This window comes from Gekko japonicus, unplaced genomic scaffold (genome assembly GCF_001447785.1).
Source record: "Gekko japonicus isolate JY-2015 unplaced genomic scaffold, Gekko_japonicus_V1.1 scaffold44, whole genome shotgun sequence".
Lineage (NCBI taxonomy): Eukaryota > Metazoa > Chordata > Lepidosauria > Squamata > Gekkonidae > Gekko > Gekko japonicus.
In genome coordinates this window covers 927,288-943,666 of record NW_015174845.1, presented here as the reverse complement: position 1 = coordinate 943,666, position 16,379 = coordinate 927,288, and the positions used below count along the sequence as shown (strand labels likewise).

The following is a 16,379-nucleotide window of genomic DNA, read 5'->3' as shown; positions in this document are numbered from 1 at the left end:
GGGGGAGGGGCGGTAGTGCAGTGAGGCTAGGGAACATTGCCCTAGATAAAAAACAAATGTGTAGACTGACTGGACTCATGCATGGGTTTTTTTGTAAATGTCATGCCTAATTGCAGTAGCACATGAGCTCTGTTATGTAACAGCCTGTGACCTTATGATTTTGTAAATATGACAATTGCTAGTAGTATAAACCCTCAAGGGACTGCAAGTTAATTGCTAATGCTCTTCCTCATGGATCCACAGGAGGTCCCCCCCCCCAAGGAGGCTGTTTGAAAATGTTAATCATATTCCCTCAAAGTGGATTCTCTTATTTCCTAGAACTGACCCGATATTTTGGAAATTCCTAGACAGAGTTGCAGCAGGCACTGTAAATTGTAAATAATAATAGTAAAGATCTTCTACACTCCTAAAAATGGCGGACATTCAGAACAGTAGCTTTTGCTCTTGTAATCCACTTGAACTGTTTGAACAAGTAACCGCACAAGGAGAAAAAGTCAGATCGCTAAAAGCGGAGAAAGCACCAAAGGTATGGATTTTAAAACTTTTAAAAACCCAACTTTTAGCAACGTTAACATTGCAGTTACAAATGTTTTTGAATATCCCAGGAACAAAGTACTCTTTTGTAGAATCCAGTTATATAATCTGTTGAAACAGCCTGGTACCAAAATTTCTACAGCTTAGCAGGAGAGAGTGTGCAGTGGTTAGAGTGCGGGACTAAGTCTAGAAATGGTAGTGGAAAGTGCCGTGAAATCACAGCCAACCCATAAGGTTTTCAAGGCCAGAGAGAGAAACAGAGGTGGTTTGCCGTTACCTGCCTCTGCATAGCAGCCCTGGACTTCCTTGGTGGTCTCCCATCTAAGTGTACTAACCAGGGCAGACCCTGCTCAGTTTCCGAGATCTGATGAGATCAAGCTAGCCTGGGCAATCCAAGTCAGGGTGGCCCAGAAGTACCCAAGTTCAAATCTCCGTTCACCATAAAAATTACTCATCAAATGTCAGACCAGTCGTTCTCCCTCCGCCTAACCTACTTCACAGAGTTGTTGTGCAAATAAAATGGACGCAGGGACAGCTGGGAGTGCTCCTTGGAAGAAGAGCGAATGAATAAAATTCCAAGTTCCCTAACTGGGAGGCATTGCGCACAAGGTTCCCCAAATATCTCTCATCGCACTTTTTGGCTTGTTGGTATTGGTTTTCCCAGTGTTGATGGTAAACACAGCATTTCACCTTTGGATGAATACATATTAAATATTACTGACTGGTTGTTAAATAAGTGATGTGTTTACTTCATTTTCCCCGGCTTTCTTCCCAAAGCAGCTTACATCACTCTCCACTTCTCCTTTTTAGTCCTCATCACAACTGTGTCAGACAGGTTGGACTGAGAGCATGTGACTGGCCCAAGGTCACCCAACAACCTTGCATGGCACAGTGCTGAAACACAGTTCTTTACAGATGTGAATCACAGCCTATAATCCAAATGCAGTCTGTAGGCAACTTTTGAAAGCATTCAGTATTATTTGTGTGTGTGTGGGGGGGGTGAAATTCCTTTTCAGTTTCTGTAAGAGCAAGACCTGCTGGAGCAGACCCTTCAGGTTAACCCTTCAGCCACCATTGCTGGTCACCAGAAGGGCATGTTGCAGTAACCCTGCCAAATTGTTTCTCTCCCATGCACAGTCACACTAAAAAACCAATCCAGTTTAGATTTATTAAATTTCTACCCCGCCCTTCCATCCAAGGCCGGCTCAGGGCAGCTTACAAAAAACAACATAGCATTTACAAAATACATAAAATATAAGTTAGACAACATTGGTTAAAACATTTAACAATCCTAAAAGCAATTAATCCTAAAAACGTAATAAAGTGCTAGTATTACTAATTACAGAGCGGTTGTTTACTCTTCTCGCAGTCGGCTTCTTGATCTCCCTAGACCATCTCAGGCGGCTAGCTCAGGCTATAGTCAGGGTCCCAGGGAGGGACAGGGCTCTCTGGCCTTAGGCTGTCAGATGTTGGCTTTGGCAGCGGCTCCAAAAGCCTGGTGGAAGAGCCTTGTTCAGTTCAGTTTATTGCTTCCTCCTTAGCCTTTGTTGGCAAGGATATTCTAGCAACCTTAGGGGAACTCACACTGGGCCCAAAGATGTGCACTTAATTCAGCTCTATTTATTTTATTTGAAGCATTTTTATGCTGCCTTTCCACCTAGCTTAGGGTCCCCAAGAGCAGCAAAGGATCAAAAACATTAAAGCAAGCTTTTAAAATACACAGTATAAAAACAACTAAAACAACAATTAAACAGGCCACATAAACAGTTCAGAAAAAGAAAATCGGCAGGACTTGATGGGGAGAAAGTGTGGTGCTTGTTGTTTTTATTATTTGCAGAGTAACATGGCTGGGCTATCAGGCTGCCTAGCCCAGTCTCATCAGGACTTGTAAGCTAAGCAGGGTTGGTCCCAGTTAGTGCTTGGATGGGAGAGCCCTAAGGAAGAGAAGGGTTGCTGTGCAGAGGAAGACAATGGCAAACTGCCTCTGCTCATTTCTTGCCTTGAAAACCCCATGGTCTTGGGGTCGCCATGAGTCGGTTGTGACTTGAGACGTTAGTTGTTATTAGAGAGTGACATAAACTACAAGATAAGTTCTTGCCTTTTGACAGGAGCAGAAAATCCCTTTTTTTAACCTCATTTCTACTCTTCCTTTCTCCCCTATGGGGACCTAAAACAGCTGACACCGTTCTCCTTCCCTCCATTTTATCTTCACGACAACCCTGTGAAGTGGATTAGGCTGAGAGGGAGCGACTGGCCCAGCAAGTTGTGTGACTGACCCAGCATACTTTCATGGCCGAGTGGGGATTCAAACCTGGTTCTCTCAGATTCTATTCTGGCACTCTAACCACTACACCGTGCTGGCTGGTGGGAGAGGGGCAAGGGTTGCAGAAGAAGAATATGCAAAAATGCTAATTCAAGGATTTGGTCCTAAAATCTGTAAGAGACGTATTCTGAAAGCTTAAGCCAAAGGATGTCTGGTAAAGGCATTTACCAAGGGCATTGCAGGGAGGAGGAGAGGAAGTCAGTCCCTGAAGAAAATAATATATCTTCACAGTGACTTTTAGTCCAAGAACCTTTAAGAACTCTTCTTTTCCTTTAAATCCCACAGTGCTCCTTTGAGACAGGCAAATATTTGTCCTTATATTTGAAGTGGAAAATTGAAATGGAGGCCTTGATTGACGTGGTCAAGGTTACCTCAGCCTGCTCTTCGGACTTGTTTACCTGGAGTCCAGGGAAGCAGCCATTTCAACTTCTTCCCTTTGGCCTCTTATTCATGGTACATAATTAATTTCACTGCCTACTGAGAACAAGAAACTGTGATATAATGTGCATACAAAAGTAAAAAGATGTTTACAAACCAATTGAGTATATTATCAAACCAGTTATCATAGAATCATAGAATGTTAGAGTTGGAAGGAACCTTGCAGGTCATCTAGTCCAACCCCCTGCACTCTGCAGGAGCATAGCCGAAAGATAGTTATATTTTCTTGTTCTCAGTAGGCAGTGATTTCATTGGCTGTGATTCCTCTACTTTGGCATTATTAATTTCAACCATTTCAACATTTTCCTGTTGAAATATAACATAATGTGTGTGTAAGACAGAGAAGCAACGTCAGGCTACTGAAAGTTCTTAAACTCACAGTTGCGCTTTAATTTTTTCCCCTTCACCTCCAGGATGAAATCGAGGCAGCGGTTAAGTTATTATTGTCATTAAAGCTGAGCTATAAAACATCTACCGGCCAGGAATACAAAGCTGGTTCCCCTCCAACAGATTTCACTCCAGTCAGTAACGGTCCAGGAGATGCTCAAGATGAAGATTTTGTAGACCCATGGACAGTACAGACATCCAACGCCAAAGGGGTAGATTACGATAAACTTATTGGTAAGTGATGCTTTATCCATTTTTCAAAATAATAATTTTTCGAGTTGGTAAGTACCAGTCAAATAAGCTCGTTTTCATTGTTTTCCATTTCCTGGCCTCAAAAACTTCCTAAAATGATTGTAGTGAACACACATGAAGCTGCTTTATACTGAGGTTGTCCTTCAAGGTCAGTATTGCCTACTCAGACTGGCAGTGGCTCTCCAAGGTCTCAGGTGGAGGTTTTTCACATCACTCACTGCCTGGTCCTTTTTAACTGGAGATGCCAGGGACTGAACCTGGGACCTTCTGCATGCAGAGTAGAGGCTCCTCCACCAATCCCTATGAAATGAGTGATGGGTAATGAAATGAGAAATCTTCAGTGGAAGATTCTTTGGTTTGAGAGCTGCAATCTTAAACACCATAATTAGGGAATAAGACCCCTTTGAACATATTGGGACTCACTTCTGAATAAACATCTTTCAGATCTTCCTTTACTGAGAGGTAAAAAGGAAGTTGTAAGTTTAACAATGGGGATCTTAGCCTTGAAATATTGAAAGAGCACTGATAAATTCCATATTCTATAGGCATGTCATAATTCAAAAGTGAGCACAATCCACAATATTTAAAAAAAAACTTTTTGAAAGCTTTCTTTGGTCGTGTGCTCACATGAACGGTGATGTACCCAGCATCGTGTATAACCTAATCTCCCTTTTATTTTCAGTTCGGTTTGGCAGCAGCAAAATCGATAAAGATCTGATCAATCGAATAGAGAGAGTTACGGGACAGAAACCACATCATTTCCTACGCAGGGGCATCTTCTTTTCTCATCGGTGGGTGTGTCGATTTGTTTGAGCAAAGCCCTTGCATTCCACATACTCCAGAGAACAGGTCTCTTTTGGGGGGCGGGTATTTTTGCATTTGTGTGTGTGTACGCCTGTGCCTGGAAGTCATGGCAACCTCTGGCGACTCCTACTGGGCCACGGAGGACATTCAGAGAAGTGGCTTGATCGCCTGCCTCTGCCTCCCAGCCCTGGTATTCTTTGGAGGTCTCTCATCCAAATACTTGTTAGGGTCAGCCCTGCTTAGTTTCTGAGATCTGATGAGATCAGGCTTGCCTGGGCTGTCTAGGTCAGGGCCAGATAACAGGTCTCTTGAGGCATACAAGCTTTCCAAACAAAAACAAGCTTTCAGGGGCAAGGAGGAGATTGAGAGGGCTCGTATCTCTTAATAGCGCACTTCATGATCTCATCATGCCTACCAACGAAGAGAAGAAACATAGTCACTCACAAGCGAGTTCAGAGCTGCCACATGCTCAGTGGGCTCAGTATTTCTTTGTAAATGTTAAATTTGGACAATGAAGAAAGCTGGCAGGAAGAAAGTTGATTCGTTTGAAATGTGGTGCTGGAGGAGAATTGTACAGATACCGGGGACTGCCAAAAAGACAAATAAGTGGGTCCCAGATCAAATCAAGCCTGAGCTCTCCCTAGAAGCTAAACTGAGGCTATCAGGCTTTAGTCACATTATGAGAAGACAAGAGTTGAAGTCAGCAGCAAAACGGGAAGAGCCAACGTGAGATGGATGGACTCGATAAAGGAAGGCATGGCCCTCGGTTTCCAAGGCTTGAGCAAAGCTGTGAACACGGGACGTTTTGCAGGGCATTAATTCATAGGGTTGCTGTAAGTCAGAGGCAACTTTATGGCACTTCACACACCTTGTCTTTTAGAATACAAATTTCAGGTGCAAAAGCCTGCCTCCCACACTTCTTCTCAGTCTCTTTGTTTTGATTAAGGTCTTGTGAAAAAGCATACCATATTTCTTTTCTCCTCTCTTTAGAGATATGCACCAAATCCTTGATGCATATGAGAACAAGAAGCCCTTTTACCTCTACACGGGCAGAGGTCCTTCGTCCGAGGCACTGCATGTCGGCCACCTCATCCCATTTATTTTTACAAAGTAAGTAACTGCTGTCTGAACACAGTTCATTTTGCATAGACGTTTGCTTAGTATTTTGAAAGTGGTCAGTGCTGATGATTCATGCTGCATTGCACAGCCTGCAGCCCTGATTCAGAGAACTGTGTTGCGGGAGGATTTTATTTTCACGATTGTATGTGTCCTGCACCTTTACAAAAATGTATACTAAGGACAGCTGGAGTCTATGAATCAAATTATATAAATTCTTTGTATTTACTAGTTTCATCTTGATGCTGCTTCTGTTTAGTCAGAGGGGCACTAAAGCTATATATCTTGAAGATCTCCTCCTACCTCTGAGGTTTTACTCAGCACTTCCCACATATGTTCAAACATATCTTGGCAGCCTTTGGGGAAAAGGGTTTGATTTCGTCTCCATATACACCTGTTGGAAGCTGAAGCTCTTCTGAAACTGAATTCTACAAACTCTTCCACATTTTGTATGTGTGTTTTCTTTGTATGATCAAAGAGTATGCACAGTACTGAATCAGTTGCTCAGTGGAGAATTCCTTCCTCAGATACTCTGAATAGCGCATCTTATATTTAAAACATTCAGAGGCCTGGGGCAAGTTTCTGTGTTATGTTTTTTGAAATTGCTAATTACAGGAAATCTATCTCTTATGAGTATATGAGAAGCTGTTATCTCAATTTTTTAATTTTTTTAAAAAAAATTGTGAGTATTGTGTGTGCATGTGCATGCGTGCGTGCGTGCATGCCTGGAAGTCATGATTGACTTGGGACCTGCTTGGCTTGGGACCTCCCAACCTTTTATAATTGTTCTACATGGCAGCCATTTTGTTTCGATGCCCACTGCCTTTTCTCAAACTTCCCAAAGTGCCACAAGTTCAATAAGGTCACGAACCTCTGCTCCAGACTATCAGTTGAGGAGAAGAAAGGGAGTTTGAACGCTTATTTTTTAGTGGAAAGCTGGACCCCACTGGAACCACATTGTGGGTTCTGTGCTAGGATTCTTATTGAATGTGCACAAGGAATGGTGGGAAAATATATCATGTGAAACAATGAAGTGTTAAACTTTGATCTGACTCAGTGTCTCCTAGCCCATGAGATGCCTCAAGATAAGACTTCTCACAGATAAAAACATTGGTTGGAATACAAGGAAAATGGAGAATTCTCATCTGGCGGGGGGTGTTTTGGTGGTGGTTTTTGTTTTGCTCCCTTTACACAAAATAGAAATACACAGGGAAGGCACAATTGTGCTGAAGCACCAAGAGCCAATCACATATAGGGCTTCTAATACACAACCAACGCAAAATCTATTTCCCATTTCTGTGATAGCATCACAAAAACTCACTTCTAGAGAATCTTTTGAAGGTTTTGTCCCATATTTTTCTTATGTCTGCAGGAATAAACTGTGCAACAAACAAAACAGAGGGAAAGTGAAGACCTGAACTGGTAGTACAGGAAGAAGGAATTGCTACACTGACAAATGAAAATAGTCAACTAAGTTGCAGGACTATAGAAAAAGCCCATAGTTCCATGTAGCATAAAGCAGGCACAATATAAAATACATTGTCAAAAGACTCCTGGGCGTGGAGCAGGAGTCACTTGGGGTGGGGGGAGGTAGTTGTGAGTTTCTTACTCTGCTGTTCAGCCTGAGAATGAACTCTGTTGCTTTTGTGTCTTGAGACTCAGGTAAGATATAAGCAAACCCTGTGCAGAAATAGTAATGCATTTATTTTCCAAGCGGTGGATCTCTTGACCATTCTACATTTCTCTTCTGGGAAATAAATGGATGTTACATTTACCTACCTGTCGACAAGCAGGTGTGCACACCAAGTCTGGGGGTTGGGTAGGTGGAGAGGAACCTTGAAAAGTGTCTTTAAACCTGAGTCACACTTGCAAAAGGCCATGCAGTGAATTAATAAATATATGAGATTTTAACTCAGATCAAGCTCTTTCGTACAGATGACAGTGACATATGTAAGGATCCTGCCCTAAAATGCCTAAATAAATCTCCTTTCATTTTTATTAGGTGGCTACAGGAAGTATTTAATGTTCCTTTAGTCATACAATTGACTGATGATGAGAAATACCTCTGGAAAGATCTAACCATTGAGAAGGCATACCAGTATACGATAGAAAACGTCAAGGATATTATAGCCTGTGGATTTGACGTCAACAAAACCTTTATCTTTTCTGATCTGGACTATTTGGGGTAAGTTTCTTACAATTTTTAAGAACTGCGTCGTCAAACGTCTTTTGAAGTTTTCTGAGACTTTTTTCTTTTCTGAGTATGCGTCTCCTTTTTTCTGTGTTTTTTTTTAATTGCACCAGTGATTCCATTAGTACTGTTGTATGAAGAAGAAAAAAAGTTGAAGATAAATGTGTTGGCTATCTGCACAAGATAAATGGAGCTTACATTTTTTTGGTAAAGGGATGGCTATTTTTGTAATAGGATGGAAGACCAGCTAACGAGTGTGATGTCCTACTTTGATAGATTTCAATCTTTTTTTTTAAATTCAAAGCCCAATCAAATAACAGAGTGAGGGTGTGTAATATTTTTGCTCTTTCTCTGAAACTCCTTTATGTTTAACCTGTGTAAAGGCACCTCTCTGTAGTGTTCTGAAGACACGTATTATTCTGCCACCTTATCTACTTTACTGTTCTCTACTTATTTTCACTGCCACCAAAGGTTCTTGCCTTAGAAATCTTAGCTTGAATCTAAAGTACAGGATGGCTTAGTTATAATTGGTAGAATGGCAGAACAGTCAGTAGATGGGAATGGCTCTAAGGTAGAAAAAGGGATCCTTACTCAAAATAAAACAGTTGTTTTCTCTTAAATAGAATTTATTTAGAAGTATAAGAGTGCAGTGGTTTCGGTATAGTGTCGTAAGTGTAATGGTTCCAGATAGGTGTACAGTTCTTGTTTCTCTAAAGTTCCTTAAATAGGCCTAGCCACACATGCCTATTTTCCTCACTTGCCACTTAGGCTCATAAACTCCACAGGGCACCAATTTCTCTCACAGCACTCTCCAGCACCTCACTCCATGTCTTCTTTCCACTCTCACACACACTCAGTAACTCTCTCTCACACACCAAGCCACCATGAACAAAACAGCCAACTTTCCCCCCTAGGGTACAGCTACCATCCAATCAGGGCCGTAGCCGGGGGGGGGGCACCACAGTCGGTACGCCCTCTCAATTTTGCTGCGTCCCCCACCCAATCTCCAGTTTGGTGTTGTGGCTAAGTGTGTGGACTAATCTGGGAGAACTGGGTTTGATTCCCCACTCCTCCACTTGCAGCTGCTGGATGACCTTGGGCAAGCCATAGTTCTGTCAGAGCAGTTTGTGTCAGAGTTCTCTCAGCCCCACCTACCTCACAGGGTGTCTGTTGTGGGGAGGGGAAGGGAAAGGAGTTTGTATGCCGCTCTGAGACTGAGTGAAGGGCGGGGTATAAATCCAATCTCCTCCTTCTTCCATTTTAATTATGATGAAGAAGAGCTGAGCCCACTCCATGCTGCCGCCACTGCTGCTCCGCACTTGGGAGTGAACAGCTCTTCCTCTCCAGCCTCTCCTCTCCAGCTGGCCAGGGAGCCTTGCACATTGCGGGGATGAGGCACCGAGCCGGCCGGGGTCAGCCAGGCCGCCAGGCCTCTGATTGACATACGTCTCTGTCCCAGTAGCCTACCTGAGCCGGGAGCTGGACGCACCACCCACCTCCGCCTCCCTCCCTCCCTGACAAGGCCCCACTGTAGCATCGATCCGAAGGCAGCTGCAAGACAACAGACCCAGTGCCGGCCTCCTCCCCGCAGGCTCGTGGGGGCCTGCAGATTATCTTATTTGCTTTAACTAGTGACACGCTCCCTCCCGAAAAAATTCCTGGCTGTGGGGCTACATCCAGTCATAACACACTTCAGTCACCCATCCAGCCCCCCTCTTTCTTACTCTACAGGTCTGCATGTTAAATCACAGCAACCTACAGATAAAACCCCACATTAAAACAGAGAAGTAAAACATGCACAAAATATTTACTTAGTGGAAACATCGCAGGGAGCTATCTAGAAACTTCAGCTTACTGTTTTTAATAGATTCATTCCAAATAGTGAGAAATACCTCTGGAAAGATCTAACCATTGAGAAGGCATACCAGTATACGATAGAAAACGTCAAGGATATTATAGCCTGTGGATTTGACGTCAACAAAACCTTTATTTTTTCTGATCTGGACTATTTGGGGTAAGTTTCTTACAATTTTTAAGAACTGTGTTGTCAAACGTCTTTTGTAGCAGAATACGAGTAGAACTTAATGATGCCCTTTCCCAACCCTTTTAGATAGAACGTTTATATAATTTTTAGTGTACCTTTAAAACAATAACAAAAATGTTATGTCATTTGTTAGCATTCAGAGTTTACTTGAATTGAAATTTGTATCTTGGTGTAAGTTTTGGTGCAATTGCAAAACAAGATGTTGCTGCAGTTAATGTTGAAAGAAGCTGATATTAAATCTCTTTGACAAATATTTTTGCAGTTGAGACTTGTGTCGTTGTAGAGTGGAACCTTGCCTTGCTTTAATGCAATACTCATTTTTTAACTTGTGGTTATATTTGAATGGTGGTCAGGGAAATTGACAAATGTTGGTCAGGGAAAGTCAGGGAAATGAAAAATAAAAATTTTAGTGGCAACCCTGAAATAGCACAATTGCTAGCAAGGCACATCTCAAGTGTATGGATTCCCTACCCTTAGTTCTGCCTCTTAGCTGCAGCTTGGAATTCGAATACTACTATATTTATGGCAGACCAAAGTGTGATATCTCAACTGAATTATGAACTCTGGTTTGTTCTGTTACTTCCGAACAAAGTTTCTAAAGCACGGTTCAATCCTAGCATGGAGAAAAGAGAACAAACCATAATATATGATCTGGTTGACGAAAAAAGCAGCTGTGGTTTTCCTTAAGTTCAGAACTGTTTAATTTCACAACCCATGCACAAGGGGAGTGGAGAAGGAGCTAGTGAGTCGGAGGCTCTCCCAGGCTCATTTCTGTGATGTTAACAGACTACAGTTCTTTACTGGGTGTTCTTGCTGTTGTAAAATTAAATTTATATTTACAAGAGCATAATATAAACAAAAGGGATGCTTCTAAAAATTATCGCTTGGGATGTTATTAAAAGTTTTGCCTTGATCGTCCTGGCCCTGGTCAATATTTGAAAGGGAGACCACCAATGAATACCAGGGTCATGACGTGGAGGCAGGCAATGGCAAACCGCTTCTGAATGTCTCTTGCCTTGAAAACCCCATGGGGTCACCATGAGTCAGCTGTGATTTGATGGCAAAAGAACCATCAGTCACCAGTGTTACCATGTGTATGTGGTTACCCTTTTAAATCCCAGTAGAGGATGCAGTGCTACAGCAACTGGTTGAAAGTATTTCATCTTCAGAGGGAACTGCAACTTACCGAAAGAAGAACCAAACTTAGAATAACGTGTCATGGGTTTTGAGCATGCAGCTGGCCAATGAGGAAGCTGCCCTTGTGCATTATAAAGTGTTCAAAGGCTTTCAGGCCCAAGAACAGTTAAAAGTATGTTTGCATCCATTTAGCTTCACTCCTTGACACTTTCTGCTCGCTTACTTGCATCTGACCACCTTTTGACTCTCCTTAATGATGGTTTTGTCTTAGTCACAATGTGAAGAATGGGAGGGAAGGCTGAAATTTGGAAATCTTTATTTACAGAAGCGCTAATGTGGGACATTTAGAGCAGTTCCCGGAACAGAGACAGACCACAAGTCATATAAATAAGCCTGACTTGGGCTACACTTAGGTTCTGTATCTTTAGCAGCAGCAAGTTTAGCACTAACTGCAGGAGTTAGCATGTATACTGAACATAGTCATTCCCACTTACCTGGCTTGAGTTGTTTTCCAGTTGTCTACAACTTAGGCACTCTAAAGAGATTCTCTATCGTATTATGGAATATGTACGGGCCTGGTCTCTTATTAGACTCATATACATTGTGGGGAAAGTCTTAGTTCTGCTGTACACCAAACTCAAATACCGAGTAAATTATTTGTCAAAATATGGTCCTACTTCTATGGCATTGTTTCTTTATTATTTATTTATTTATTTATTATATTTATATCCCACCCTCCCCGCAAACGGGCTCAGGCGGCTTACACTTTCGGCACCATGCGCCTGGTCATATAAAACATTTAAAAACAGTTAAAACCAACATACAATAAACAATTAACAATTAAACAATTAAAGTGCTTGCAGCTATGATCATTCAGTGTTAAAGGTGGCGTGCTATAAAATGTAATGCTATAAAATGTAATGCTATAAAATGTAATGCTTTAATCATTTAAGAAAAGATCGTGTTGAGTGGAGGGGCTTTCGGTAAACTTGCAGATTATCTTTCCAACGTGCTACTTCATAGATTCTTCATTTTAAAAAAAAATCTTATGATCAAGATCACATATGGATTTAATTTAAGCTGAAATCATCCATAGCTTAAATTTCCATGCAGAATGCCAGAAGCCCATGCTTTTGGGAAAACAGATTGCAATTGAGGCTTGCAAGTGCTCTGTGGAAGGTGGGTTCCCCCTCCACAGTCTAAACTTCTCCCTTTCTGTCTCTCCACTCCTGCTCTGCTAGATCAAGTCCAGAATTCTACAAGAACATCATAAAAGTTCAAAAGCATGTTACGTTCAACCAAGTCAAAGGAATCTTTGGCTTTACAGACAGCGACTGCATCGGTGAGTTCCTGGGATGTTTGTAGTAGCACAGAAAGGCGAGTAACTGGGAACAAGTCCAGTGGGTCGCAAAGCAAACAGTGGGCAACTTTCTCTTTTTGTAAATAGGCCACTAGCAGAGATAGGCACTGCTATCCCAACTCTAGACACCCTTTATCTTTTCCTACATTTATACTCCAGCCACAGGGCCCTGAAAGGCTTTCAGAGAGGCTTACAAAATTAAGAATGACAAATTACTTAAAAGAATAATAAGAGCTTTGCAATTAAAACAGTTTTATCTCATTTAAACTAATCTCATTTAAACTACAGGGTTTAGTGGAATGTTCTTTTCAGTAAGAATACTGGTGTTGCAACCCAACATGAAAAACAGATTTTTTTTAAAAAAAAAGAAGAAAAAAGAATATCTAACGTTAAAAGAAGGGGGAGAGATCAGATGTATGCAGTCAACAGTCAGTAATCTGTGTATTAGAATACAAAATTCGAATCCAATAGCACCTTAAAGGCCAGCAGAATTTTCCAGAGTATAAGCTCTTGCCCATCAAAGCTCACATACATCATTCATAAAGTTTATACCCTGCTGGAAAATGTTGTTGGCCTTTAAATTGCTACTGGATTTAAATTTTGCTCTACTGTTACAGAATAACACAGCTACCCACCCGAAACTAACATCAGAATACATTCTGTTAAATCTGCAGCAGCCCCACACTATGCATGTTGATAAATTCTGTTTTTCTCTTGCACTCCTGGATTAAGGAGTTATCAGGCACTTTCATATAAAAAGCCTAGGTTCTGATATTACAGATTACTCCTTTGGGAGTGTTTGTACTAGCTGCTTGAAATACCACATTATTTAGATGCAGTACAGCACTGCTGTCCAGGCCTTCGACAGCCATCACTTTAAGAAATATAAGATGCCTTATGACACATGTTAGAATTCAGGGCACAGAGTCTTTCTTTCTCTAATTTCTGCATTCATCTGCTGCTCCAGCCAGTGGTGAAATGTATTCATGGCATGTGCATCAGAGTTGTTCAAGTATTTGTCCTGCCTGCCTGTCATCGAATAGTTTCTAGTGGAGAATGGATTGTCTCTGTTAGCCTTATAGGCATAAGTGACATTTTAGTATGGCTAAGGATGGCGGTGCTGACTCCTTCTTAACTGCACTTAAGAAATTAGGAGGCTCCTTAGAAATCAGTACACCCTTTTCCTGTCTCATACCCTTTCGGTATGAATTCTCTCCCCGCCTCCCCTTCTCAGTTTAATCATGGCTAAGGATAACAAGGGCATCAGACTTCTCTATGTATCATACATGCCAGATATCTGTTCTTAACGAGAATCTAGCATTAAACTGAAATTCAGATGCTGGTTAAGTGGGAAACCTGCTAGGCCCTAGCTACAGATAGAATATATGTTGGGAGCAGACCCGTAGCCAGAAAGTTTCAGTGGAGGGCCAGCGGAGGGGGGCAGCTGTGTCCCTGTTTCCAACAACAACAAAAAAGGCACACACCAAACAAACCCCAAATGAGCTGCTAGCTCTGAGGAGTCAGGGCAGCAGCAGGGAGATGACAACCGGGCATCCAGTGGGTTAGGGGGGAAGAAGAAGAAGAGATTGGATTATATCTATTCTTAACTAGAATCTAGCATTAAACTGCAATTCAGATGCTGGTTAAGTGGGAAACCTGCTAGGCCCTAGCTACAGATAGAATATATGTGGGGAGCAGACCCATAGCCAGAAAGTTTCAGTGGAGGGCCAGCAGAGGGGGGCAGCTGTGTCCCTGTTTCCCCCCCAAAAAAGGCACACACACCAAACAAACCCCAAATGAGCAGCTAGCTCTGAGGAGTCAGGGCAGCAGCAGGGAGATGACAGCCGGGCATCCAGTGGGTGAGGAGGGGAAGGCAAACCAGCCACGCTCTGCTCTCCAATTTTGCTCGTGGCTCTCGCTCGCTTGGCAGTTTGGGCTGGAGTGGAGCCAGCTGTGCCAGCGCTGGAGATGCACTCCTTCTCTTCCCGCTTTCGCTCACTCTGCTGGGCTGGCATCAGCCAGCCAGCTAGGTGCTCTTTCCACTTCCCTCCTAACCAGCAGCCCCAGGCTCCCTCCACCTCCCGGGGAGGGGGCAGGGCAAGTTCAGGAGGGGGCATTGCCCCAAGGGGGCCCCCATGGCTATGGGCCTGGTTGGGAGGGGATCCTCTTTTGAAAGGGGAATGGGTGGGATGAGAGCCCAAAGTGAGCTCCCTGTCTCTGAACTGCAGTTCATAGGGAGCCAGCGTTTTACATGCATGGACCCTCAACACAATCCGCATTAAGTTCACCATTTCCAGGTTCCTTTATGCCCCTTGTGTTGTTTTCTGACCCAAGGCCTTAAGAAATGGTATAAGAAGCAGACTTTTAGAAGAGTACTTTGCCTACAGGGTCTGGTAGCCCACAGCTTCCTTGTAAAAAAGTAACTATGCCAGTAAGGCCATGCATCCAGAGGGAGGCCTAAGAAGCAAGGAGCTGATGTGGTATCATTCAGAACTAATGAGTTGGATCCAACAATTCTTTTCCACTCGTGATGGTGTGCTCCACCACTGCAAGAGGCCCTTCCACTAGCAGAACATACCTGGCACTAGCAATACAGTAAAACAACTCACTGTTGTTACATCTATTTTCTTTGCAGCTGAGCTGGGTCTTGTTCTGTGTTCGCAGTCATGCTGCAAAGGTTGCTGGACATCGATAAGTAGTTGTTCTTGTACAGTTAAAATTTGAGAACGTGAGAGAACCAGTTTGTTAGAAGCAGTTTTACTACACCATTGCTACCATGGAGGGTTGGGGAAAACTTGTTCACTATGGAAAGCTAATCCACAAACATATATTTGTGCCTTTCTAGGAAAGATCAGTTTTCCTGCTATTCAAGCTGCTCCGTCCTTCTGTACATCGTTTCCTCAGATCTTCAACAATAGGAAGGATGTTCAGTGTTTGATCCCGTGTGCCATTGATCAGGTACGAAGCCAGTTGTTTAAGATCTTTTAGGCTGGATGGAACCCTTCTTTGTAGTAGCGAGGTTGCCAGATTGTCTGGGAGACCAAGGTTCAAATTCCCACTCCGCCATGGAGGTTTGTTGGGTGGACCAGTCACACACTCTCAACCTGACCTACCATGATATGCAGATAAAATGCAGGAGAGAACGATGTTGTAAGCCACTTTGGGTCCCCACCGGGGAGAAAAGCAGAGTATAAATATCTAAATAAATAAATATGACAAAAGAGCTTTATAAATACCAGGAGGCTAGGTATATCCTGCATATGTTTAATTGCAGCCTCTACTATATAGAATCTAAGCCTGTAGCATTCAGCATCCTGAGAACTGGGAGGGGCCGTGGCTCACTGGTAGAGCATCTTCTTGGCATGCAGAAGGTCCCAGGTTCAGTCCTTGGCATCTTGAGTTGAAAGGATCAGGTTATGTGAAACACCTCTACCTGAGATACTGGAGAGCTGCTGCCAGTCTGAGTAGACAATACTGACCTTGCCAGTGGTCTGATTCAGTATGAGTTCGCTTCATGTGTCAAGTTTGAGTGTGAGCTGGGGTGCAAAATATACAAGTTTGCTTCTTTGGATGCAACATTCCAAGAGACTGATGCTCTTTGGCACCCTTTGGTTACATCAGAAGGGAAACAGGGTAAGTAGATATTAGTTTCTCATAACTTGGTCAGAAATGCTGTTTAAAAGATGGGTTCTTGCTATTGGTAAGGTCCTCGGGGTGGGGGGGCATTGGCACATAACTCCATTGCGTCAAAATCAGGTTCCATCTTGCACAGGCTCCACTTCAGGGACACACA

At 42.8% G+C, this 16,379-nt stretch overlaps 1 protein-coding gene across 1 annotated transcript in view; it reads left to right on the top strand.

The window, feature by feature from the left end:
• WARS (tryptophanyl-tRNA synthetase) overlaps positions 1-16,379 on the top strand; it is a 29,125-nt gene that overhangs the window by 1,124 nt on the left and 11,622 nt on the right. The window contains exons 2-8 of the mRNA XM_015424441.1: positions 319-526; positions 3,709-3,916; positions 4,617-4,725; positions 5,729-5,848; positions 7,857-8,039; positions 12,468-12,568; positions 15,432-15,544. Of these exons, the coding sequence (XP_015279927.1) occupies positions 413-526; positions 3,709-3,916; positions 4,617-4,725; positions 5,729-5,848; positions 7,857-8,039; positions 12,468-12,568; positions 15,432-15,544 (948 nt within the window). The 5' untranslated portion in view covers positions 319-412. The remainder of the gene's footprint in view (positions 1-318; positions 527-3,708; positions 3,917-4,616; positions 4,726-5,728; positions 5,849-7,856; positions 8,040-12,467; positions 12,569-15,431; positions 15,545-16,379) is intronic.